General features: G+C 38.7%; 3 protein-coding genes across 6 annotated transcripts; all 3 read right to left on the bottom strand.

The window, feature by feature from the left end:
- Positions 1 to 1,434: 1,434 nt before the first annotated feature.
- LOC111331993 (kappa-type opioid receptor) lies at positions 1,435 to 24,258 on the bottom strand. 4 transcript variants are annotated; one of them, XM_088752465.1, is made up of 4 exons: positions 23,878 to 24,258; positions 8,065 to 8,176; positions 4,923 to 4,988; positions 1,435 to 3,159 (listed from the first exon to the last, which is right to left on the bottom strand). In XM_088752465.1, the coding sequence occupies exons 3-4, from the start codon at positions 4,963 to 4,965 to the stop codon at positions 1,976 to 1,978; spliced, it is 1,227 nt and encodes a 408-aa protein (XP_088608591.1). In that variant the 5' UTR covers positions 4,966 to 4,988; positions 8,065 to 8,176; positions 23,878 to 24,258; the 3' UTR covers positions 1,435 to 1,975. The 4 variants fall into 4 exon arrangements, with proteins under 4 accessions (XP_088608591.1, XP_088608625.1, XP_088608553.1 ...); XM_088752499.1 differs by lacking the exon at positions 23,878 to 24,258 and adding an exon at positions 21,444 to 21,868; XM_088752427.1 differs by lacking the exon at positions 23,878 to 24,258 and adding an exon at positions 8,931 to 10,249.
- Positions 5,744 to 6,910, bottom strand: LOC148742004 (uncharacterized). The gene has a single exon (XM_088742929.1). It carries the CDS (start codon positions 6,908 to 6,910, stop codon positions 5,744 to 5,746), a length of 1,167 nt encoding a protein of 388 aa, XP_088599055.1.
- LOC148742003 (uncharacterized) lies at positions 10,928 to 11,722 on the bottom strand. Its single transcript, XM_088742871.1, has one exon. The coding sequence runs from the start codon at positions 11,720 to 11,722 to the stop codon at positions 10,928 to 10,930; it is 795 nt and encodes a 264-aa protein (XP_088598997.1).

Raw genomic sequence — 24,258 nt, 5'->3', positions numbered from 1 at the left:
ATACCGCTATGTAACAACCACGCGAAGGATGGACAATGCGAAATCGTTTGGATGATGCGATAGTGATTTCTTTACGACAAAACATTTCGAAATTTCCGAACAGTTAAAGGTTTTCGCAGTCTTTAGCCTTCGTAGTTTGAAGCTTGGTTATATCCGACTAAGTTGAAATTGTAAATTGGCCAGTGGAGCAGTCTAGTATCGAACATAATCTGGGATTTTTTTCGTTCAACTTTCCTTCGTTTTGTGATCGGTGAAAAAAAATTGAGCCACCCCTTCAACCTATCAGATAAAAACCTGAGACCAATGAGCGAAGGGCTCTGACGAAGGGCTAACGCTCGAAACGTCAGCTTTGAAACTCTTTAAGGTGATCAATTTACATTATTAACTTTTTACGTTTGCCACCTTCGTACGGTATAAATTAACTATTCATTTTTATTCTCTTCTCACTTGAGAATGATGACATGGAGTCATCGAAACGTTGTGTGTTTTTCTCGCTAGTGTTTATTCTTAAATGTCTAACAAAATCTAATGTCATTCGATTATTAACTCAGTTGATAAAAACCAAATTACCTTGTTACTCTCACCGACGCAGCACCACAGTTTGTTTAGAAACTTACTCCCTTGAGACCAATGGGGACTTTTCTAAGCAGTTCGCCTAGGCTGTTTTAACTGGAGTTCTAAATAGTTATTAAATATGCTTGCTTTGGTTTTGATGCTTCGACACCCATTAAAAACTGCTCTATTTTATAACTTGAGACTGTTGTGGTTTATTTCTTTTAAATCCTTTAGGTCCCACTATTTGAGTCACAATTTTCCCTTTCAGTTACAATAGCTTTCCATATTAAAGCTGCTTAGCTTAACTTCGCTCTGTGATTGGCTCAGAAAACGCGCATCACCTTTTCGACTGATCAGATTTGTAAAACTGAAACAAATCCTGATTTGTACATTCGTACGTGTTTCCCGCCTTTCATACAGTTTGCCCCTTTTTACCAATGATTTCGTAGGTTTTGGTATTTTAACTCGAGTGAAAACTGCTCCAATTCCGCTGGAAGACTTTGTAACAAGATCCAGGACGACAGGCTTTATTTTCTCTTTCCTGGCATGCATCACGTATACGTTTGCCTTGTCAAGTGAAACTTTTCGTTAACAAATAATGCGCTCTACTTTTAGGCACTGTATATGGTTCAGATTTGCTTTGCGACCACAGAGAGTAGGGAAGTGTAGTTTTCAAGTTACCACAAGTATGCAGCTACTACGTTACTCAATTAACTTCCCAATGAAGATTTACTTACTAAATTAAGGATAAAACTCTACCTTAGAGGTTAAGAAAGCTCATTGTTTAAGATGGCTTGTTACGGCGCATTTTACGAGCAGTTTCGATAAAGTTATTTAAATTCTCAGGCTGCCAATTCTCTCAGCATGGTCACGCACTACCATATTAAAAAAAAAATTTACTGAGGAAAATTAAATATTCTTGATTACTTGATTCTTTTTCCCTCTAGGTTTACATCGTTCTTAGTTAATTCGGCTCCAAACGGAATTATAGGTTTACGGTGTTTCAGGTATGTAAATTTCGTATAGATCTCTGAGCTCTCTACTTGAATTACTATTGCAACAGTTTGCCATAAGCTATAGCAAGGCAACAGAAATTAAAACGATGATACTCTTAAATCCAAAGTTAAGGTAATCAGTCGTTTCTCTAGCTAACATTCTTAATGGGACAGATTTATTTAACATCTTATCATTAATTTTTTGTTGCTGTTTTTTGTAACAGACTTCAATAAGGTCAATTAATTAATGCACAGAAGATGACACCGCCAGTGTCAACTATATCATCCAGTCGGAGGGTATTGTAGTACATCCCTGATGTCCCAAATTCACTTTATTTCTTCCTTGAATTGGCCCTGGTCAGTAACGCCATCTCTGGGTAGGGCAGGCGTAGTTTTGGGGAATCTATGTCATGATGAATAAACTATTACAGCTCGTGATCTTGCAAGTTTTGCTGGACTGGGTGATGTTCGTTCAGCGACCCATTGCGCATATTCGAACCTTGCTTTTCTCCGTTTGGACCCTCGGGAATAGCATACTTATCAACCTTGCGCGAGTTATTTCCCCTGAAGGAACACGCAGTCGACCCAGTCCGATGTGCATGGACATTCCTTCTCGAGAGGGTAACCGAAATCCTGGATAAACGCCTTTCAAAGCGTGCTTTCCTCTCGTAAAAATTGCACTGATTGATCATTTTGCGAAACTCCCTTCGAAAGTTATGGCTTAGTAATATGTACAAGAAAGGGTCTATAGCGCTGTTCGAATGTGTAATCCATAGTAGCAAGGAAATCGCATAAAGCGGTATTCTCGAATGGGCTTCTTTTTGGAAAGTGATAAAGTAGTGAACGAAGTGGGCTGGAAACCAGCAAATTGCAAAAGCAGTGACGATCATGACCATCACCTTGGCAACCTTACGCTTTGATCTTTCCACTCTGTCTCTGTAAGTTGGCACACGGGACATTCCAGGAATACTTCGATGATACAGTTTGTAGCCAATGATCGTGTACAGAACGGTAATAATCAAAAGTGGCAGCAAATAAAGTAGGACAAAGAGCGAAGTATAATATACTTTAAGGAGAGTATCTGCGAGATACGGATCTTCTCCAAAGTAAAGAGTACACAACCATCCTTCGTCTGGGGATTGGAAAGGGATCGCTTTGAAAATTACCATTACTGGGCTTGTAACTATGGCCGCGCAAACCCAAATCGTGGCTGTCATTACTTTCGGCTTGCGGATCAGCTCTCCTCTCATGGGGTGACAGACGGCAAAGAAGCGATCAATTGATACCACCAATATGGTTAGAATCGATGTAGCAATGGGAAATACAAATAAATATTGAGAGATCTTACAGGTGATTGTGCCTGTGATCCCCGAGAGCCAAACGTGTCCATTGTATAAAAAGGACACTGACATAGGAATCACTATGAAGACGATGAATAAGTTGGAGCAAGCGAGGTTGGCGATTAGTAAGTGAGTGGCTGCTTTGATGCCGCACTTCTTGCAGATAATGTAGAGTCCAAGGGAGTTTCCAACGAATCCAATGAGGAAAGTTATTGCATAAAGCGTTGTGATCAGGATCATCAAACCGCCCTGGAGTCTGTCTTGGCCATCTGAAAACGAAAGAGAGACATGTCTTTTCGGACTTGAATAACCACGAGAGAAAATAAACCACCTTATTAACTGTTGTGGCAGCGCAGGAAAAGTCAAACAGAGAAATCTGACGGGCAACATCCTAGTTGTGATTTGGCAAACCTCCATTAAGTACTCATCACTGATTCCAATTTGATTTGGCTTATTTACTACCTCATGCCTAGAATGCTATTTAAGAAACGCACTTTGGGACAAGGTTGCTGGTTCATGAGCACAAGTATGCATGTTTATGACCGTAAGATTGCCTTCCTATACAATTTTAAGTCTTAATGATTCCTCCATTAGTTTGGGGCCAACCGCGATTAATCGCTTCCCCCGAATTAGAAAGGCATGCAACGCCAAATAAGTTATTCGAAATGGCAGCAACTACCTCTTCTTTGATTTCGCTCAGATCACGATAGTACAGTAACCATGAAACGTTTCCAAACATGGTATGAATCATCGCAAAGAGCAAGAAAGTATATGATATTTTGAACGTGTCTGGCCATTTTCGAACTGCTAACAATTTCTTGCTATCACTTTTAGGAATTTTGAAAGGAGCGCTACTCTCACTTGAAAGGCATAATGTTTTAGGAAAGCCGCGGCTCTAGATAGAAAAGTTAGGTTCACTCCTCTCCGAAGAACTATGAATTAATAACCACGGAATAAATTCTTGACCCAAGAATCTTTGTTCCCTTAGTGATGTGGTTGTCGCAGGTTCATCAGCAAAATTAAGAAGGAACGAGAATCAAGACCTAGACAAGAGCTATTCATCATCGTCATCTGTTAACCATATCACGTTCTGCGTGTGTTGGATAAAAGTAACGTGCCTGTGATAGCGAGTGACCTAAGATATCTTTGGCCCATTGCCAATGGAAGGCCTGCTAACATGTTAACGTAATGCGCTTAAAATGATGCAACTGATATAATCATGAATAAAAAGATCCGGCATTTGAAAAGATTTTATTGTGTGGGGGCTCTGAAAACCGTGTGAATTCGCCGTTTGCTATTTCGCTCCCTTTTACTTCTTGAATATTTGCATGGACTACAGTGATCTTTACGGCCTTCAATAAATTACATTTAACAGTGGGTTCCTATGAACAGCGCTACAAATATGTTCCGGCCTGATATTAAAACTCAGCAGATGGTAACACCCTTAGGCAAATCTGGCAATCTGCACGCTCCGGTTGATGATAAAATGGCCATTCTGTAGCTTACCAGATTGCCACAAGACATGCAAAGATACTGAAAAATGACTCGTTAATCTAAAAACATATATTTTCAGCTCCTCCCACATATATACCAACCGTAAGACAATTGACTGCCCAGAAAGTTAGTCACCATTCGCTTTTCTCGTGGACTTCTGTATAAGGAGTTACTTTCAACTATTCAAAAAGCCTCGAGATATATATAGAGAGAATCAAGTTTGGCTATTTAAAAATAAGTCTTGTATTTGAGGAGATGAGAGGCTACGAAGCACACATAGGCTATGGTACACAATGACTCAGTGAGAAGTCCTCACCAAAGTCTTGAAAAAATGTCGGAAATTTATAAAACGGGAGAATGATAACGCCCTTGAACCAACAAGGCCCCAGCATTTACTTTAACACTTTCGATCCGAATTTATTCAAAAATGAATATATCTTGTTTTAATTGTTGTTTGCAATATTTTGCTTTGCTAACTTCGCGCACTGTCGTGCCAAGGTTCACCAATAATGACATATATTATATATCTAGAACAAACCTATTGTCGAATTTGTATCGTTGGAAGATGAATTTTCGTCCATTCTTGTGCTGTAACTTGGTTGACCTAGAAAAGAACATTAACAATTGCGTGAGAAAACTTTAGAGTTCGGCTACGAAGGGGTCTGGAATATTCTCCTTAATCCACTTTGAGTCTCAGTTCTTTTTTACCTTTTACACAAAAAAACTAAATGGCGCCGCGGAAAAAAAATTGTTTTCCGCCGATTAATTTTAGGACGAAGCACAGGCATAAATACATATTTGATGAGGAAATTCTAAACCAACTTTTATCTCAAATCTTTTTCCGCGAGGATATTATTTTTGCTCTTTTTACATGTCCATCCTGATTGCTTTACATGCCAAATACTACTAATTTAACTATAAAGAGTTGCGATCAAATCGAAAAGTTTAAAAAATTAAAAACCATCTTGGTTTAAGAAAAATGCGACGACGTTTCGACGTTCGCTTAACGTCATTATCAAGTCAATAACGAGTGAAATGAGAACGAATATAAATGTAAAAGAATTCCTAAGAGACACGGATAACAAAATTGAAAATGTAAACAGGCAACAAAGAATTCACACGCAGAATCACATATTCGCACGCAGAGTCACGTAAAGAGTTTGGCGCGAATAGAATCTGAGTATTTAACTTGGGGTTCAGTTCCTTAATGGATAACATGTCAAAAATTAGACAATCAAACTTTGATCTACATTTCTTTAGAACAGAAAATTGTTTATCAACCAAGTCAGTCTTCAATAGACCGTGTTGCTCAAGATGCCTCCCAATTGCAGAGTATTTGTGTTCGTTAATGCGCTGGTGTTAGTGTCGGGCGGTATACCCGACATAATCTGCGTCGCACAGATCACATTCGAATTTGTAAACCACGCATTGATTATTGACAATAGGGGGCTTCTTCTCTTTTAGAGCGAGAATTTGGTCAATCTTCTTGGTCTGAAAGACAGGTTTAATTTGGATACCAATGTTAGCGCTCAAAATTTTCATTTGCTTCTTCACAGAGTTAGCTGATTGTTGATCTTTAAATGGTAACGGGACCACGATGATAGAGCTCAGTGTGTCACCTCTTGTATTCTTGGCCGCATCGATGTTGTCGATATTACGCAAAAACTTATTGATCGCTGAATTGATCAAGACATTTGGGTAGTCGAGGTTGAGGAAAGTAGAGCGAAGCTTGTTACATTCAGCAGAAAACGCGGTAGGAGTAGATGACAGCTGATATGCACGATGGATCATAGTGGCGAGTAAGCAATCTTTGTAACGTTTGTCCACATGGCTGTGGCAGTACAAGAGTAAGCCAGTATTTGTGGACTTTCTGTAGAATGATGTTTCGAGCCTGTTGCCACTTTTGGTGATGTTCATGCCAACAAAAGGGATAGTATTCTGTTTAGCTATCTCCATAGTGAATTTCAAGTTTCTGTGGCAAGAGTTCAATTTGTTGAGGAAAATGTTAGCTTCGTTTAGGTCAGGCATGATTGCCAAGGTGTCATCCACGTAGCGCTTATAGAAAGAGGAGAGCTCGTTTTTCTCTTCCAGTTTTTCTTCTATAGAGCACATAAACGTATTGGCCAATAATGACCCCAGGGGTGAACCCATAGCCACGCCTTCTACCTGTTCATAAAGCGTGACATCCAGTTGAAAAAGTTGGTTTGTAGTTGCAAGCTCATGCAGTTCTCTAAGTTGGTCTTTAGTGAGGTTTAGGTCGTAAGTGTCATTGAACCAGTTGTCACTGAAATCTTTCTCCACAAGTATTGTGATGGTTTCGTGAGCAGGAACATTGGTGAACAGAGCAGTCACATCATAGGATACCAGTATATGATCAACACCAATAGAGGTGTTTCTGATATCTTGGGAGAATTGGAAGATATCACTGATGGTGTACGTATTAGTTGACAGAGACTTTAATTTCTTATCAAGCCATTTTGCAAGAGGGTAGTTGTAGGTTCCAGTTGCGGATAATATCGGTCTCATGGACAGCACAGGCTCGTGTCTTGAGTATTACAGATGGTCAAGTCTGGAGCCTTTTAGGCAGAGTGCAACAGCGAGTGATTTAGGCAAGATGCTGTGTACTTTTATGTCAAGTTCATTCTCTTTTTCTAGCAAGGGATGATAATGCTTGGGTGGTCTCCCACGTTAGTTATAAAAAGAAAAATCACAAATGTTGCAGGTACGCACCGCAGGTTGCAAGTTGAAACCTGTTCTTTGTTCCTCTTGGCAGCATTTATCGATGATATATGAATTGTCTCAATTAAAAGCGTATGAAGCAACAAAAACGTTGTAACTTCCGTGATGTTTTACATAATAAATAATTCTAAACAAGAATAAGTGATACCATCTTGATTGTGGTGTAATCCAGACGTTTATAGTTGCAGTTAATCTTGCCTGGGCTTATCGCGAGACTTGCTGAACAGATTTGATACAGAAGAAATTAAAGATGCCCTTATTGGAATGCCATGTATGAAACGTTTCATTAGATATTGGGCTTCTTGCTGTGCATTTCAAAATTTTTTACATACGAAATCGGACTCTATAGTGTTGTTATCGAGCTAACGTGGCAATTCTTTAGATAAGAAAGGTGAACGTTTTCAAAGTACTGACGAAACCAAAACAATTTGTTTTGCTGATTGTTATTCTATGAAAGTAATCTGTTGAGCTTATATTTTGGTCAACAGAGAAATCGCAAGGCCATTGCCACGTCCTGAGGGCACTTTTGACACTGTGTCACTCAAAATGGCTACAAAGCCAGCCCACTATAATATTTTTTTACGTTTTGGCCCTTATTCAATTCCCCCTTATTTCCTTTTAACAGTGGCGAGGTGTATTGAAACATTGCGCACGGGAAAAATTCGGTACTGATAGGGGGTAGAGTAGTGTTCCAACAAAACTTGATTGAGATTAGAGTCGTTAGGTTGTGTCACTGGCCATGGAAAGCTAACAAATTTGTTCTACATTATAACTATCAGTAACTTTTTAAATTTGATAAGTCAAGAGTTGTTCCCAAGGTCGAGAAAATACTTGTCGTTCGCGTGCGAAGTTTGCACTCAAGTAGGCTTACTCTTGTTTTATAAGATAAATAAATGACAGAAAAGCTACAGCAAAGTTCTTAATTTAAGATATAACATTACCTTCTGACAGTGAACCAGCGAATCAACAAGAATGATAATCAACTGCTCGGGAACGTCCTTGTCGATTCGATTATTCTAATGTGACCACCTTGACAGAAAAAGTCAGGCAATACTAAAATGAAAAGAAAATTTGTTAGTTATTCACATACAAAGTGTTGTCGTCGATATCTTCGCGAATCGCAGTTTCATTATGTAATCAAGACTAAATAAGGACATTCAGGTTTTTTACATTCAGTTACTGAAGTCAAAAAGAAGATCAGCGGAATGTTTTAAGAACCACTGAGAAACGTAAATCACTTCCTTTACCAAAAAATAGGTTTTACCATAACTGAAAGTGTGGGTTGCCCTTCGGGTCTTTCTCAGTGTTATTTGTCCTTGCTTTGTTTCAAAATGTCCCTATTCAGTCATCCGTTTTACGAACAATTGCCAAATGTTGTACACCGTTGACAAAACAAACTATTACTCATGACAATTACTGATCTACCACTGGAACCTCGGCTCAATACGTACCCATATATTTTCAACTCAGTTTTCATAAACAAAGTCTCAAAATATTTCTCTTATATTAGTCTCTTGTTTCGAAATAAGCTATACTTGAAAGCTGGTCAGTGGAGCTTCAGGCATCGTCGGTAGAAAGATATGCCTCTGGTATCTTTTGTTGTAAATTTTAACGAATCGAAAGTTCGAGATTGCAAATAACAATTAGGAGATGGCAATAGATGAAGAGGCGAGACAATACAAAACTGTCACAGATAATAACAAAAAGTGTCTGTTGCAAAGGTTGGGAGAAGTGCTTTGGACTTTGCAGCTGTTATTCCTGAGACACAAATGATAGAAGGCAGGAAAAACTAAGAAAACTACATTACCACCGAAGAAATCTCGTCACCAATTGAGCTTCATCACTACATCTGGACTTTCCCATAAATTTTGTAAATTAAGAAGTACAATTCAAGGAAGTCACCCGGAAACCCTTCCATCAAATGTTGTATATCGTGTCCGATGCCTCAGCAGTTTACTCGTATGCTTGATTTAAGGTTGTTCACCGAACAAGAAGAAAACAACAAAGGTGAAAATCATTACAAGTACAGTCAAAACTAAATCAAGGATTACCCCTTCGTCGAAATTTATAAGGTCACGTGGGCGTGACGGTAGATAAGAGCTAAGACGAAGCCGACAACATGAGTTGTTTGATGGTTAATACCGAGAAATCCGTCTACAGTGTTATTCAAATCTGGTCCAAGTCAAAACCCGGGCGATAATGACCTCTTCCTTCGATCTAATTTCCTCGTAAATGACATAGATAACACTGTTTGTCAAAACCTCATTATATTTTTACCTTTGACGCAGACTTTGGCCGACTGATCAAAACAACCTCCGAGAAGGAAAATAAAAAGCCGATTTAGTTAATATCTCGCCCATAATCTCTAAGACGAAACTAATGGAATAGCTTTAGTAGTCTTTCAAACTGTCTTCGCAATAATATCTACCTAATTAACACTGGACGAAAAAATGGATTTACTAGTGTTTGCCAAGGTGTGCAAATGTGGTGCAAATTTGGGGCTCTAAATTTGAACTAAATTTGCACTAGCGGTAAACTGAAGCTAAACTAAAGCATTTGTTCCTAACAAAATTGCATGCAAATGTGACGTAAATATGACACTTGCTTTACATTTACTTTGCATTTGCTGCCAAGGTAAACCTTGAGCTTTAACACATATTTGTTACGCATTTGCTTTCAGTGCAAAAGTGACATATTTACCGTAATTTCCGGCCGTTTACCCGCGGGTAATCTGTTGATTTTGCCTTAAACACGCGCCACTGCGGGTAATAGGGAGGTACGGGTTATGTGACAATTTTGAAATCTACTGGTAGTTGAATTGAAAATAATTCTCCCCTACCTGCGTATCCACCTCTCAAATGAATTTTATTGTATTAAGAGTGCCACAAAGCGGCACGAAAATATGATGCCGACTCGAGTTTATTACACGCACAATTAGTTGCGCGACAAAAAAATTTTTTATCGGCATGCGTGTAAACAAAACCTTGATGGTGACAAAAATAATCCAAGGGTATCCGGCGCATCATTTAAAAATATCCAGTTATAACACTAGCTTGAGCTGAAGAGAATTTTCCTATTTTAAGGGACTTGTTAAGCCTAGTAGAACCGGAGGTATCGATTAATTTGAGAAATCAACAATCGGCCGGTGCGGGTAATCGGTCGTGCGGGTAAACCGCTGGAAATTACGGTACTATTAATGCAACTACAAGTGAACAAGGTGCAAAACAGTTTGTTTGCAACATTTTTCTACCACATTTACTTACTTAAGTACCTTTGCACTTAATACCCTTGAATTTTCTAATCAAGCAAATTTGCATTGGCGTCAAACAAAAAAAAGAAATAAAAGCCCCTATTGAGTGGCCCTTTGCCAGTTCCCTGAGGGTGGCTAATTAACTGGGTTCAACTGTCTTCAGAATAAAATTTGATATAAATGAAATTACGAACAAGTGATTTTGAAAAGCATTTAACAATAAAAAATGGCGATAAAACATTTCTTAAAAACATTTTAAGATTAAAAAAGTGCTAAAAGACGACGACGTTTCGACGTTAGCTAAACGTCATTATCAAGTCAAAATGTGTTTGTGAGTTCCAGTCTATTAATACCTAAAAAACAATAGCTGATTAAAAGCTGTAACGTGAGAAAAAGATGATTAAAAATATTAAACAAATTTAAATTAGGCTTAAGATTCTCGATGAAGAGCGTTTCAAATACTAAACAGTCAACTGGCTGCAAATTAAAGTAGGGCCAATTTTATAGCTAAGATCAAGTAACTGCTTCCGAACGCATTAGCGGCCACTTGATCTTTAAATCAGTGGAAGACTAATTCTTACTATGCTACATTCGTCATTGTTTCTTCCTGCTTTGTTCGCTGAAGTATTTCGAAAAAGAAATTTGTTGATAGCAGGATCAATAAGACTCATCGGATAGTCAAGGCGACTAAATATAGAGCGCAACTTGGCACATTCTGCATTGAAAGCCTCTGTTGAAGACGACAAGGCATAGGCACGATGCATCATTGTCTGTGATAAGGAGTCTTTATAGCTTTTATCAGTGTGATTTTGGAAGTGCTGGAGCAATCCAGTGTTGGCTGGTTTTCTGTAAACTCGAGTTTCAAGTTTAGTTCCGTTCCTGACGATTTCAATGCTGATGAAAGGGATCTTGTTATCCACAGGGAGCTCCATCGTAAAAGTTAGACTGGGGTGTAAGCCATTCAGGATACTAAGAAACTCAGCAGCAGCATCAGCGCTCGGCATTCTGGCCAGAGTATCATCGACGTACCTCTTGTATAACTGGGGCATCAAGCCATCGCCTGTAAGCTTTTCTTCACGATGACACATGAAGACGTTGGCCATTAGAGGACCAAGGGGCGAGCTCATAGCCACACCATCTGTGTGTTGGTAAAGTTGACTATTCAACTGGAAAAGCTGATTGGTTGTGGCAATTTCGAGTAGTCTAGCAAGCTGATCCTGTTGCAGATTAAGGTCATAGGTTTTGTTAAACCAATCGTCAGTAAAGGCTTTGTTGAGTAAGATTCTGATAGTCTCGTCCAAAGGCAAATTCGGTAAAGAGCTGTGACGTCGTATGTCATCTTCATTCATAGTGCGAGTACGAATTTCATCAGCGGAAGCAAAGGCATCAATGATTGTATACTCATCAGTTTAGAGAAAGTGGCTTCAGTTTTTTGTTCAAGCCATTTAGCAAGATTGTAGTTGTAAGTTGCGGTTGCTGATAAAATAGGCCTCATACTTAGTGTGGCTTTATGAGTCTTGCCGGTGAGCCATAAAGATGAGCGAGCCTGGAACTCTTAGGAGAAAGTGAGTTAACAATTTCTTCGGGCAGAATTTGATGTAAAATTTCGTGCAACTCTTTCTCTTTCTGAAGGAGTAGGTGGAAATGTTTGGGTGGTTGTCCATGCATTTTAGGTCGCTTGTCATCATGTGTAAATTTAGAGGTGTGATCAACTGAAGCAGCGCTTAGAAGGCGGATGTATTCGGGTTTGTCCATCACTACAAACCTAGAAACTTTATCGGGCTTAGTGATAACGATGTCGTCACGTTTCTTTAAGCGATTGAGAGCTTTTACAAGAGCCTTAGTTGGATTAGGGCTTGCATGCTGAATGTAGTTCAAAGCAATTGAATGTAACGTTGAGCTAGCCAGTTCCTTTTCATCTGCATCTTCCAATAATGGCTTTATGCGCCTTCTCGATGCGCCTTCCCAATGCGCTTTCTCAAAGCTGGCTTGAATTTCAATAGGTGAAACTTTTTGAGGTAGGGAAAACTTCAATCCTCTGCAAAGGATAAGTTCTTCGAAGAACGAAAGGCGGTATGAAGACATGTTGTTTATGTGTTCGTTAACACCAAAATTCTTTGAAATCAAGCGTGAGATCTTGTTGACATGACATTTTATCATTTCGATGTACTGATTATTGCAAATACGTAGCGTCTACACAATGGTGACAAAGCGAAGCAAGGAACATTCCTCCCTGACATCCTTGTAAGCTTTTTGGACTTCTCAGTCTGAGATGTTTGAGCTGAGTGAGTTTGGATCTCAATTCCTCCTCCATGACCGCCTTTTGGTAGTTTTCCGAGGACTTCTTTTATTTACGTGCTTTACTACGTTCAACTTGTGCGAAAGTTGGTGTAACACCAAAGTTCAAGCATAAGCGTAAAAATTGAAAGGCACCTTCACATTTAGTGAGGTGCTTGTTACACTTTTCAAGACTTCTGAAAAAGTTGAGTTGATTATCGCGTTTGAGTATATGAACAAGAAGCGATTTTGAAAAGCATTTAACAATGAAAAGTTGCGATAAAATATTTCTTGAAATCATTTTAAGATTAAAAAATTGCTAAAAGACGACGACGTCAGCTAAACGTCATTATCAAGTCAAAATATGTTTGTGAGTTCTAGTCTATAACTACCTAAAAAAAACAATAGCTGATTAAAAGCTGTAAGAAATGTTTTATCGCAATTTTTTATTGATAAACGAAATTGGAATTAAATGTGCTTAATCTATTTACCTTTGCTAGAAATCTGGAGGAAATAATAGTTCAGGCTACACTGACCTGCCAATCATCCACTTAGAGGCTGATTACATGAGTCAGGCTGGCTAACCCATATAATGCCATCCTAGCAAACAGTCAACTCAGCTCAAGTAATCCACCTCTTATTAAAAGAAACTACAGTGACCTGCCAAGCATCCACTTAGAGGCTGATTACATGAGTCAGGCTGGCCTACCCATATAATGCCATCCTAGCAAACAGTCAACTCAGCTCAAGTAATCCACCTCTTATTAAAAAAAAACTACAGTGACCTGCCAATCATCCACTTAGAGGCTGATTACATGAGTCAGGCTGGCCTACCTATATAATGCCATCCTAGCAAACAGTCAACTCAGCTCAAGTAATCCACCTCTTATTAAAAAAAACTAATAAAACAAACAAAAGTGGCAGGCCTCTGCCTACCACAGATATAACAGTTTATTATTTTTATAAACGCTGCAAACATATATTGCACATAGAAATTATTATTATTTTAGCTGTTATCTTACAAAACTAACAGATTATTTTGATTCGGGTTAAACAAATTGTCTACAATATAAATTTGGCCTCCGAAGAACCTTAGTGACACTTATCGCAGTGCCACACAGTGTCACACAAAATCTTGAAATACCGCTCCAATGGGAATCAAGCGGCGTGGTGCCAGATTCACATTCTTTTTGTTCCTGTTATCGAATGTAGTCGTTACTTGAATTACACCACGGTTGTGTAAGCTTAGCCCAGCGGAAATGTCTTCTATGAGTTTCTGTCAAAGCGCAAACTTCCTTGAATTACTTGATGTTTTTCTAATATTTTGTGTTACTGTTGTTGTGAACCGTACAATATACTGTGTACATTTTACAGTCCCATTTTTACCATATTTTATACTACATTTTGGGAAACCTCTACTAAGCGGTCAACCTCTATTAAGTGGTGAGTTGACTCTTTCCCGAGGGTGACCGCTTAATTAAGGTTTGACTGGAAAATATTTTAACTGCAAGGGGATTGCCCTTGTAATATATCTTGTTGCAGCACCCAAACACACCAGAAACCAGATGTACCTTCACCTCCATTCCGGATTCATCTTTTGGAAGCTCCAAAAGGGCACGATCAATTTCCATGATGGACTCACATGTTAGCCCTCCTTTTTGGAGTAAGAAATAAATAATAAATAAATAAATGGTTCCCTAAATGTTGTAATGTATTTACGTATTTATTTACACAGATTTTTAAATGGCAATTTCTGTTCGTAGTAACACGAATACAGTGACGTCAAGGTCAGATCAGCAGATGTAGATGGAGTAACACTTTCAACATGGCTGCCTCATTTGAAATTAAGAGTTTGAAACAGATGGAATGACTCAAATGCATCTTGTTTGGAGATTATGGTAAAATTAATTCTAATGAGGAAGACTTGGTTAAACAGCGTCAGGAGGTAGATACAGTAGCCGATTCTGTGACAGCGCCCAAGTAGTCCCTCAAACCCCCCCCCCCCATCCACTTTAAGGGTGAAGATGAGGAAGGGGTGATGTAACCGCTTTAAAACCTTTCCGACTTTGAAGATTTGAAAGGTTGTACATACCTTCCCTTGCGCTAGAAATTGCCTTGGAATTGATGGCCGAGCCTTTCTTGAAGCCTCGTCTCTGTCTAGAGAGTTTAACAAGTCCAGGAAATTGGAAACCAAATAACGCTTCTTGTCTTTTATGGATTAATGAAAAGGCACTGGAAAAAAAAAAAACACTCACTCACACACCAGTGTAATTCGAACTTTAAAATTGGTCCTATTTTATGGTAAGTGTGACAAATGCTATAAGTGAATAAAATTTTTTCCAGATTTCAGCTGTACGCGCGGGCGTACGTGCGTATGTGGACGCTACGCCCCTGTAGAGGGTATAGCGATTAAGCTATTGCAATATAAACAATGACATTGGTACGATTGACTCACCAAACGCTGTTTTTATGCTTGTGCAGGCTTCTCTCTTCCTCTTTTACTTTGCATCTAAACTTGTTTTTCTTTCTGAAATTCTCGGCGCCTATCCCCTCTTCGTAAAAAAAGACACGACGCGATCCACAGTTGCTTTTTGAGGTCCTTGACCTTCTTTCGTTGCCGGCGCGTTAGACACCTTGGAAGACATGGTTCGCAAACTGATCGACCTTGACCTAAGTGCTCCACATTGCAAGGTCAAAGTCTCGGGCGTCATTCAAGACGCGTGAACCCATTCAGATGGTCAAAGTCTTCGCGTCATTCAAGATGCACAAACCTCTTAGGGATCCCTGCCATATTTCAATTGGTTTTTCACGCATTCCTCTCAATAGCAATTGCGTTTAGCGGCTATTCGAGATCAGTGAGGGCGCGCGATTGCCGCTCAGATCGAAGAGAAACCGAAACCCAAATAGGTCAAAGAGGAAAAACCGAAAACCCCATCGGATATCAAATCCCAAAAACCCGTTAGTAGCGGGCTCACAAGCGCGCGAAGCGCGTGTGGGCCAGAGCCCCATACCCATGGAATATGGTCAACCTCTTTTCGTTTGGTTGTCACGTGACTGACCGAGCATACGTACGTACGTACGTGCCTTCATATTGCACGGGTAGGGTAGGGGAGACTTACAAAACGAAGGGAGGGGTGTCTCAGGCGAGTCTTGGCAAATGCACATCTTTTATGTTATCATTAATATTACGAACTTGGGAGCTCCGCTTTTAGGCTTAGCTAAATCTATATATTACTGTTTGCGAAAACCGAAAACCAGATGCCTAAAAATGGAAAATCCGCAAACTGCAACGAATACCAAAACCGAGACACCGACTTTTTTTTTACCACAAAAACCGAAAAACCGATCTAAAAAATAGCCAGAACCGCGAAACCTAAAATCCCACTGCCCCCCTCCAGTAAACGAATCCACTTTTGCTACGGGTAACAAATGTGGCGTAATTAAAATCGATCTGTGCTTTTGGGAAAACTGGGGCAAATATGTACAAATGTGGTATTTACTTCAGTTTTGCTACAGATTTGCTACCAACGTAAATCCATTTTTTCGTCCAGTGTAACTCTTAAATGGTTTGCCTTCAACCGCGAACAGTGCTTCTTCGAATGATTCGGTCCTAGAAACCGGATGACTGCTTGCTGTGAGGCGTTATGTGCCTGAGATGTTTTCGAAAATGCCAGCTGAAGAAAACATTTTTCTCACGCTTAAGATAATCTGTAACAGTAAATCATTTCAGTGCTAAGGAGGATGTCTCCAAAGGAATAAACATTCTCATGACGCACCCTTGGATTATTGCTATGTCCCTCGCGGAAATCTGAATTATGCACCCGCTACAATTTTTACCGACGAACGTCTCATTCCAGGCTGAACCGGATTACGAACTCCTTTAGTGCAAGACATGAGCCCTTCAGAAAAGAAAAATCCTCAGAAAACTCCATATATGATGTTCTTGTCACTCGCCCTCCCCTACTTAGGATAATGAAAAACTTCACGGCATTCATTGATGCTTAAGTGGACGTTTTCAGAGTTCAGTTCCACCGATAAATTTCGCAACATTTGTCCGGCGCGACATGCGCAAATTAAATCATTTCAAATTGGATAAAACAAAACCAATTCCATTGGAATTCATTGGCACTGATTTAGTTCCACGCAATCGTTATAGAGTTCGTTTATTAATAACTCGATTTACATTTTAGAGAAATTTTCAACATATTCCTCAAGATAGACATAATGATTGTTATCAACTGATTTTGAAGATTTTGTGTGAGTCAATTTTCATTTGAAATCTTCATCAGCCATTATCAGGTGACCATCATTTTTTAAACAAAAAACTGTGAAATTTCCTTTCTTCTACAAATATTCCGCTTATATTAAAAAAAAAAACTCAACAAAAGGAACAACTCGGCGGGTCCTCAAAAACATACTCGACTATATTTAGGAAATTTCAAATTTAAGCCGAAAGTAGGAGCTTTATTCGCAGCTTTTTTCGCAGCTTAGACCTCATTCACACAAGAGAAACATATTTTGTTAACCCGAGTTTGACTAAATGAAAATTAGAAAGAGAACTGAAATGAAAAAAAAATTTTTGATAAGGTTTCACGTAGCTCCTAACTTGTACTTTCAAAATACTAAGTTTAAAGTCCACAAACATGAGAACGAGCAAGCTTCTATGAAGAAAGAAAAATTAAACCGTGTTTAAAAAAAACAGCTTTAAGATGCGAACAAAGAAAGAAAAACAGCACCACTACATTTCTCTTGATTCTATGAATTTTTAGGTATTATGCATATTTTCTTACTCTATTTATAGAATCGGTTGTCATTTTTAAGCCTCTATCGTTCTATTTCATCAAAGAAGGAAACAGTTATTTCAAATTTCTTTGTTGGCAGAAGGAAATTTCTTCTGAAATACTTCGTTTAAAGAGCGTCGACATCGCTTTCCTCTGCTATTTAAACAAGGCATCAATACATTTTAAACACAAAACAATTAATCCTATTTCATCAAATCCTATGCGAAAGCCCTATTCAACTTAGAAATCTCCTATTTTTGCTCTACTGAATGCAATAAAAAGTTCCACTTTAATTTTATTCTTCTTTTTTCACATTAGAATTTATCCTAAATCTGAGTGAAAATAGCTGTATATTCATAAATAACTTTTAGTCTCTATTTTAGAAAGAGGTAATTCAAAAAGAGTTCCTTAATCCCTTTGTTTTTTTCCATTTCCTCGGGATATCTGTACCATCTGTAAAATCTTCGCTTATCTCCCTGCACTCAGTGTTCTTTTATAGGCTTAGAGAAGATAATGATATACTGAATTTCCTGTTGGTTCTTTGATGTTATGCTCCGTTTGGACCATCATCCAAATGGATTAAATTTAATACACGGGAATATTACGGCAACACGTAAAGAGAAAACAAATATTAGAAAAACAGGCCTGTGTCAGTATTTAGTTGCACAAGTGTCTGTAACAATTCAGACTGTCATTTTTCTTTTAACAAAAGTTATCTTACCTGAAATTTTCACTGCGTGTATTTCAATCTTTCAGACAATTGGCTTTCTTTTGGTGACATTTGTAGTCCCTATATACTTTTAATTTCGTTTGCCACCTTGGAAAGGATATAGTATTTCTACCAACTTGTTGACTGATGCAGTAAATCTTGAGATTGTCACTCAATATGGAGCAATCAAATTAAAATGCCAGGCGAAATGATTTTTCAATTTCTACTTGAGTTCTGCAAAATCATTAACTGATCAATAAGTTTGCAATGACAATGATTTATATTGGGAGCCATGATACTTAAGGCCTCTTTGGCTATTCCGTAATATCAATGTTACCACCACTTACCAAAAAAAATCAAAATCTCTCGGTCTGTCTTTTTGTCAGGAGAGCTTGGCAAGGTTACTTCATCTTTTTCTCTTCGATACCGTGATTGCCTAGCTTCATAACGGCGGCACCATTGATATTGGGACAGAATGTTCAAACTATAGCTAGTTTGCATTAAAGAGGCATCTGATGCGTTATCAGTGATGACCGAGTTTATGACAGTGGTTTGAAAACTACAATAGGTGATATGCTTTTTGGCACATCATATTGAGGAATAAAGCGCCGACTAAATTGATGGTTCCAAATAAGGCTGGTGTTAAGTGGGTCCTTTAAAAGCCTGGTCTGATTTCGCCGACGGAGGTTCACGGTTCGGCGACGGAAACTGCAAATGAACCTTTTGAATTAAAAGTACTTTGATTTGCTAACAGTTAGCTTATCAAGTGATAGAACGAGCCACAAAGAAAGCACAAGTAAAAAACGAGTCTCTGTAGAACAGTTTGGGAAGGTATAAAATAGTACTTTTGCTGTCCAAATAAAGTAAGTGGTGTGAGCAGCTCAGATAGTGAAATGATTGTCTGAAATACTAGAATGCACAGTGACAAGATGATGGAGAGACCAAACCTGCTGAACAATTATTCATTTTTTAAGCTTTTGAATGGCAAAAATAGGCAAATTGCAAAACAAACAATATTTAAGAGCCTTTGTTTCATTTTTTTCAGTCACAAAGGTTTGATTTCAATAAGCAGGAATTCTGGAAAAGTTTTTTTCAGCCTATTAATGGAAAAAATCTGCAAATTGCTAAACAAAAAATCTTAAAGAGCATTTGTTTCATTTGTTTCACGTCACAAATGTTTGATATCAAGCGGGGATTCAAGTTTGAATCGAGATTTCATTACGCTTTTTTCCTCTGGAAATTCGAAATATGAAATCCCTGCGACTAAGAATGACCATGAAGGCGATAACCTTTAACCATATCTAACCGTGCTTTTATAATTAGACATCATCCGACTCAACTAATTTCAATCAACGAACTATCTTGTTATCGTTAGTAACTGCATTGCATAAGGGTGAGAGTCCTTGACCTTTCTCAACAATCAATGCCTCTTAAGTATCAGGCGTGAGCTGCGTGAGTTCCTCAAGCACAGCTTAGTTGAGTCTTGCAGCTTAAAGCGAATGTGTTTAAGTGACCGCACCCAGTTCTATTCGCTTATAATTCAGCCGCTTAGACGTGTTTGACTTTTTCTGGGGGTTCATGATATTTGTGTCGCTTCGCTGTAGATCATGCCATGCTGTTTCCGGGTTTGGCGGCCAGCTTGGACTGGCTAACCTCGTCGCCATCGACCAAGCTCATTATTAAGCTGTTTTAAAAGCTCGAAAAACTTTACTGTGATGTTCGACTTTGTAACTGGTCGATGACGCTGCCTGAAAACACCCGGACCCAAAAGTCCACTTCTACCGAACACTGATTTCTGCATAATCACTACAATTAAAAATACTATTTTACTAGAAATCGAAAGCATTTTTCTTATCCATGATTATTGCTACAATAGTTTTAAATTGTCATATCACATTTGCGCATTTAATCATGATTTTTCATGTTAAAATGCGCACTATCTGCGATAAAGTATATTTTCGCCCCACACACGAGGGGAATGTTGATGGAGCAAAAAGCGTTGAAGCGACCCACCTGTGCTGGTTTAACCCTTTTCATTCCAAAATCTCATTAGTAATTCTCACTACTGCCTTCCATATGATTTTCAGGATGTTAGTTCTGAGGATTTGGTATTATATCAACTAATAATCCCCCTCTCACCTGTCTGCTTGATATTGTACTGATATTGCAAGGAGAAATTCTTTCAAGGACGGATTAAGATAACCATATTGCATGCAGGCGCACGGCAAGGTTTCGCGAAAGGAGAGCTCGAGGTGAAATAATAAATCAAGACTGTTGCTTGGTGAATGTTACAGAGGTGCGCCACAAATCACTATTTCAAAAATCTGAGATCGTTGTCGAGATAATCTCTGAGGATTAAGAATTGAAGTTCGGCACTTCTCGCGAAATTAGCGCAACTTGGTTTCCAATGGCGCGCGTGGACTTATATACTGGAAGACGCAACAGTTAGTTAATTAATTCCCCGTATGACAAATAAGTGTATTAATTTCAGACAACTGAAAACGAGGAAATGAGAGGGACAGCCGTTGAAATAATCGAAGGTTGTTGAAAAATTTGGTACAATTTTGTTGATTGCCATATCACATCATCACATATTGTTCTGCGCTCAGAAAATCTAAGCATTATATTCACAGCGAAAGATTAGTTACTTTTGTCTATACAACTAACGGAAAGATACCTAATTGATAAGCTATTTAAATATAGGCGTATTTGCAGTATATACGATAATTATAACTCATAGGAGCTCCCTGAAAAAGCTATATATCTTGTGGTTCCTGAGTTTTTATTGTTTTTAAAACGGAGATGGATCATCGACCACACTCGGTCAGAAGTATGTTTCTAAGCAATAACAATAGTATATTAGGTGGTTTCAAGCTTTATCCGGAAACGGACACAGATTTGGGTGATCAGGTCATCAAACCAAATGGTTTAATGTGAATTAGTAAAATTCTTTAGAGCAGACTGAAACCTTAAAGGAGTGCTTCTCCCTTCACTTCGAACAGACGATGAATATAGAGGCATTGTACCGACACGTTTCAAGAAAAGGACACTATTTACTAAGGGCAGATGTCAGAGATTTGCATATGGTATATGTATAATCTACATTAGAGAGCTAAACGTACAATATACAACCTTTGTCTACAATGGTTCTCTTAACTTGCATGGCTGCGCATTTCAGCGGATAAAACCAAGCATGATGTTTTAAGGCATCCCAGCTCCGAACTTTGTTCTTGTATAGAAGGGAATTATGATTGCTTTACGATAAACATCAAGTGTGAAGAAAGGCTTTTTAGATCAACTCACCTATTTGGTTGGAAAAACTGAGGAATTATACCTCAGTTCAAACTGTCCTTGGGCAAAAAAGCTCTGCTCGATGTTTGGACGATAGGCTTGCGTTCAACGCTTGTTCAAAGAGTAAAGAGGATCAGACTGCGTCCTTGTTATGTTATCGGAACAAAATGGGTGGGTACTGGAACTATTCCTGTCTTTAAGGATCAGACTTCGTCCCTGTTATGTTATCAGAGCAAAATGAGTGGATTCTGGAACTATTCCTGTCTATAAGATCCACATTTGCGATGATTGATTTTGACATTATGACGCAATCAACTAATCGTAACCTTCTAATTTTCGCATATGGTCAAAGGTATGCAGGTATCGTTTGCGCGCACGGGTCTAGCTGTTTTGTGCACGTGCACTTCTTCATTTTGCACGTGTACCACCCAAAACCCTTTTAATATACTACCGATAAAGCTATGTGTTGAAACGAAATTTGGCGCACGAAACAACAACACCTGGGAAAAGCCGGTGAAACCTGGGTGAAGTCCAAAAACACATATGTGGCCATCAACAACAATGTGATTCAACTGGACGAGGAAGTAACTATCCTTATCCCGGAAAGTGTCACAACGGTGAACCTCACACTGGAGCAAACCAAAGTTTCCGAAAAAGGAAGTATTTGAGACGACGCCAATTTCCTCTAAATTGTAACTTAAGTGGGAAAACATTCTTCCCGACTCCGTAATACTTGTTGCTGCTTATAAGAAAATATTTCGACTTGATGATTTCAAAGTAATTGAAAACTTTTTAACAAATTTGTGGAACGGAACTCACTGTATCGTTGCAGCATGACTTTTAATCGTGGGTAATAAGCCAAAAATAAGTAGGGAGCAGGATTCGATTCCTGTTTTTTTGTGTGGCAGTGGAAGAGTACTTGCAACGTCACTTTGAAACAGCTGTACTCACTGAGACTTCTTGCAAACATTGTTGATTAAAAAAGACTTATAATCAAATTGAATCACTTTTAGAGTGCGATTCTTGGGATCTTGCATTGAATTCAAAACAGATCAGAAAGATACGAAACATCTTCCCTCACCTCTACTTAGAAAGGAATGATGAATTAAAAAAACTGATATTAGAAGAGAATTCATTCCGTATTGAATTCACTTGTCTGTGCGTTCCTCCGCCTACGAATCTGTTTTATTTCTATTTTCATTTATAAATTTATTTATATATTTTTTTTTTTCATGAGGGTTTTCCGGGAGGGGTGCAAATGAACAGCTGGTCCAAATATAGCGCATGAAGTGAGCGGTCTTCCTATTGGGAGGAAAACAAATGTGGCCAGTTTTGGGCCAAGTCTCTGTTAACTCCCGACACCCTAACATCAGCATGCATATTCTCCATACCGTCCTCTTAACATTTCCTATGGAGCTGACAAGGAGAATTTTCTCAACAATCAAAAGCTTCAATTAGCTGGTGATCACTTTCTTCATTCTTGTGACTTTTATGTGCGATTCAGGGGTGATGTTGTAAGGAGAAATTAGTTTCTGGTCACTCTAAAGAGTCAAAGCAAGTTTACAGGGAAAACTTTAGCATTCACTGAAACTATGACCTCAAGATCAGGTGGAAAGCTCACTGTTTGCTAAAAATTATTTTAGGAAACGCCTTAATCCTGAACGTCTGGGCCGCGGGTCGTTCAAAGTTGGGTTAAAATACCCCAGGGTAAGCGTGAAATTTGATTTCAGATCTGAAAGCTTGAAAAAAAAAAAATTCAGCTTAATTCTATTTGTCTACAATTTGATGATTGAATGTTTTAAAAAGAATTAGGAAAATTATTCCAAAACGGCTTTTGAACAGAGAAATATAGACACTTGGATTAAAATTTAACTCTGGGTAATGCCGGCTCATCGACCTTCGAACAACTGGGCCCTGGAATTGATCATAAACGCAAGTTGCAATAATTGATAGCTCTGTTCTTGGAAATCGACACAAATAACTCCAAAATTATGGACCCGATATAGCGTTTCGTTGACCGTCGGACAAATAAACCAATTAGAGATTTACTCAAAATAAAATTCCCTGAGGTTAACTTTATCTGTATCGTAGTGAAATCCATATAACTGTAAAACAAAGTCGTTGTCCCAAAGGCATGCAAACTCTTTTCTTCATTCAAGGACTGTATGCTTAATTTTGTATGGGGCTGTGAAAGATCTGCCAAGACCACTTGGTTATGTGCAAAGAAAATAACAAAGGAACTTATAATTAATATAGATCCAACTCGGTTGATTAGAGAACGAAACGCGGCTTACAGCGTAGAAAAATGATGAAGAAACGCCGTTGATTCAGTTGACTCGATGGCAGAGCAAATAACTCAAAGAAGCAGACGAACAAAGGAAATATATAATTGAGCAGTCACAGTTGTTCGGGCATGACTATTGTAAAGCTTAAGGGGTTCACTTACCGATTTCTCGGTCATGAAGCCTCGGAGACTCAAGGTGGGTGACTCGCTTATCGTACTTGCAATCGCGCCGAAGTTTTCCCTTCACTTTCCAAGTGGTAAAGTACTCGATGACAGTTTTCGAAGCTTGTATTTTCATAAAATGCTTCCGTCACTCAGATCACAGTAAATATCGGCTCAAACGCACTTCAGGCTCCACAGAATGCATTTAAATCAAGTGTGCACAGCCTTTCTCGCAGACAACTTAATTGTTTTTAAATTAACAGCTGCACTGATCAAAATCGCTATTTTGATCCATCAGAGTGACTTATGTGAAAATCTTAGGAACACTCGGCTTTTTCATTCATCGTAAGCGTGTTCCTTGAACACTGAAATATAAAGCTG

Source organism: Stylophora pistillata, chromosome 1 (genome assembly GCF_964205215.1).
Source record: "Stylophora pistillata chromosome 1, jaStyPist1.2, whole genome shotgun sequence".
Taxonomy (NCBI): Eukaryota; Metazoa; Cnidaria; class Anthozoa; order Scleractinia; family Pocilloporidae; genus Stylophora; species Stylophora pistillata.
The sequence above is the reverse complement of the archived record's forward strand: the minus strand, read 5'-3'. Positions and strand labels throughout refer to the sequence as shown.

What these genes read in the sequence shown, in the direction of transcription:
- LOC111331993 (XM_088752465.1), bottom strand. Translation starts at nt 4,965, where the DNA reads ATGGACGAAAATTCATCTTCCAACGATACAAATTCGACAATAG. An exon ending in CGATACAAATTCGACAATAG is followed by an intron (nt 3,160 to 4,922) that starts GTTTGTTCTAGA and finishes TTTCGTTTTCAG; the next exon opens with ATGGCCAAGACAGACTCCAG.
- LOC148742004 (XM_088742929.1), bottom strand. Translation starts at nt 6,910, where the DNA reads ATGAGACCGATATTATCCGCAACTGGAACCTACAACTACCCTCTTGCA.
- LOC148742003 (XM_088742871.1), bottom strand. Translation starts at nt 11,722, where the DNA reads ATGAATGAAGATGACATACGACGTCACAGCTCTTTACCGAATTTGCCT.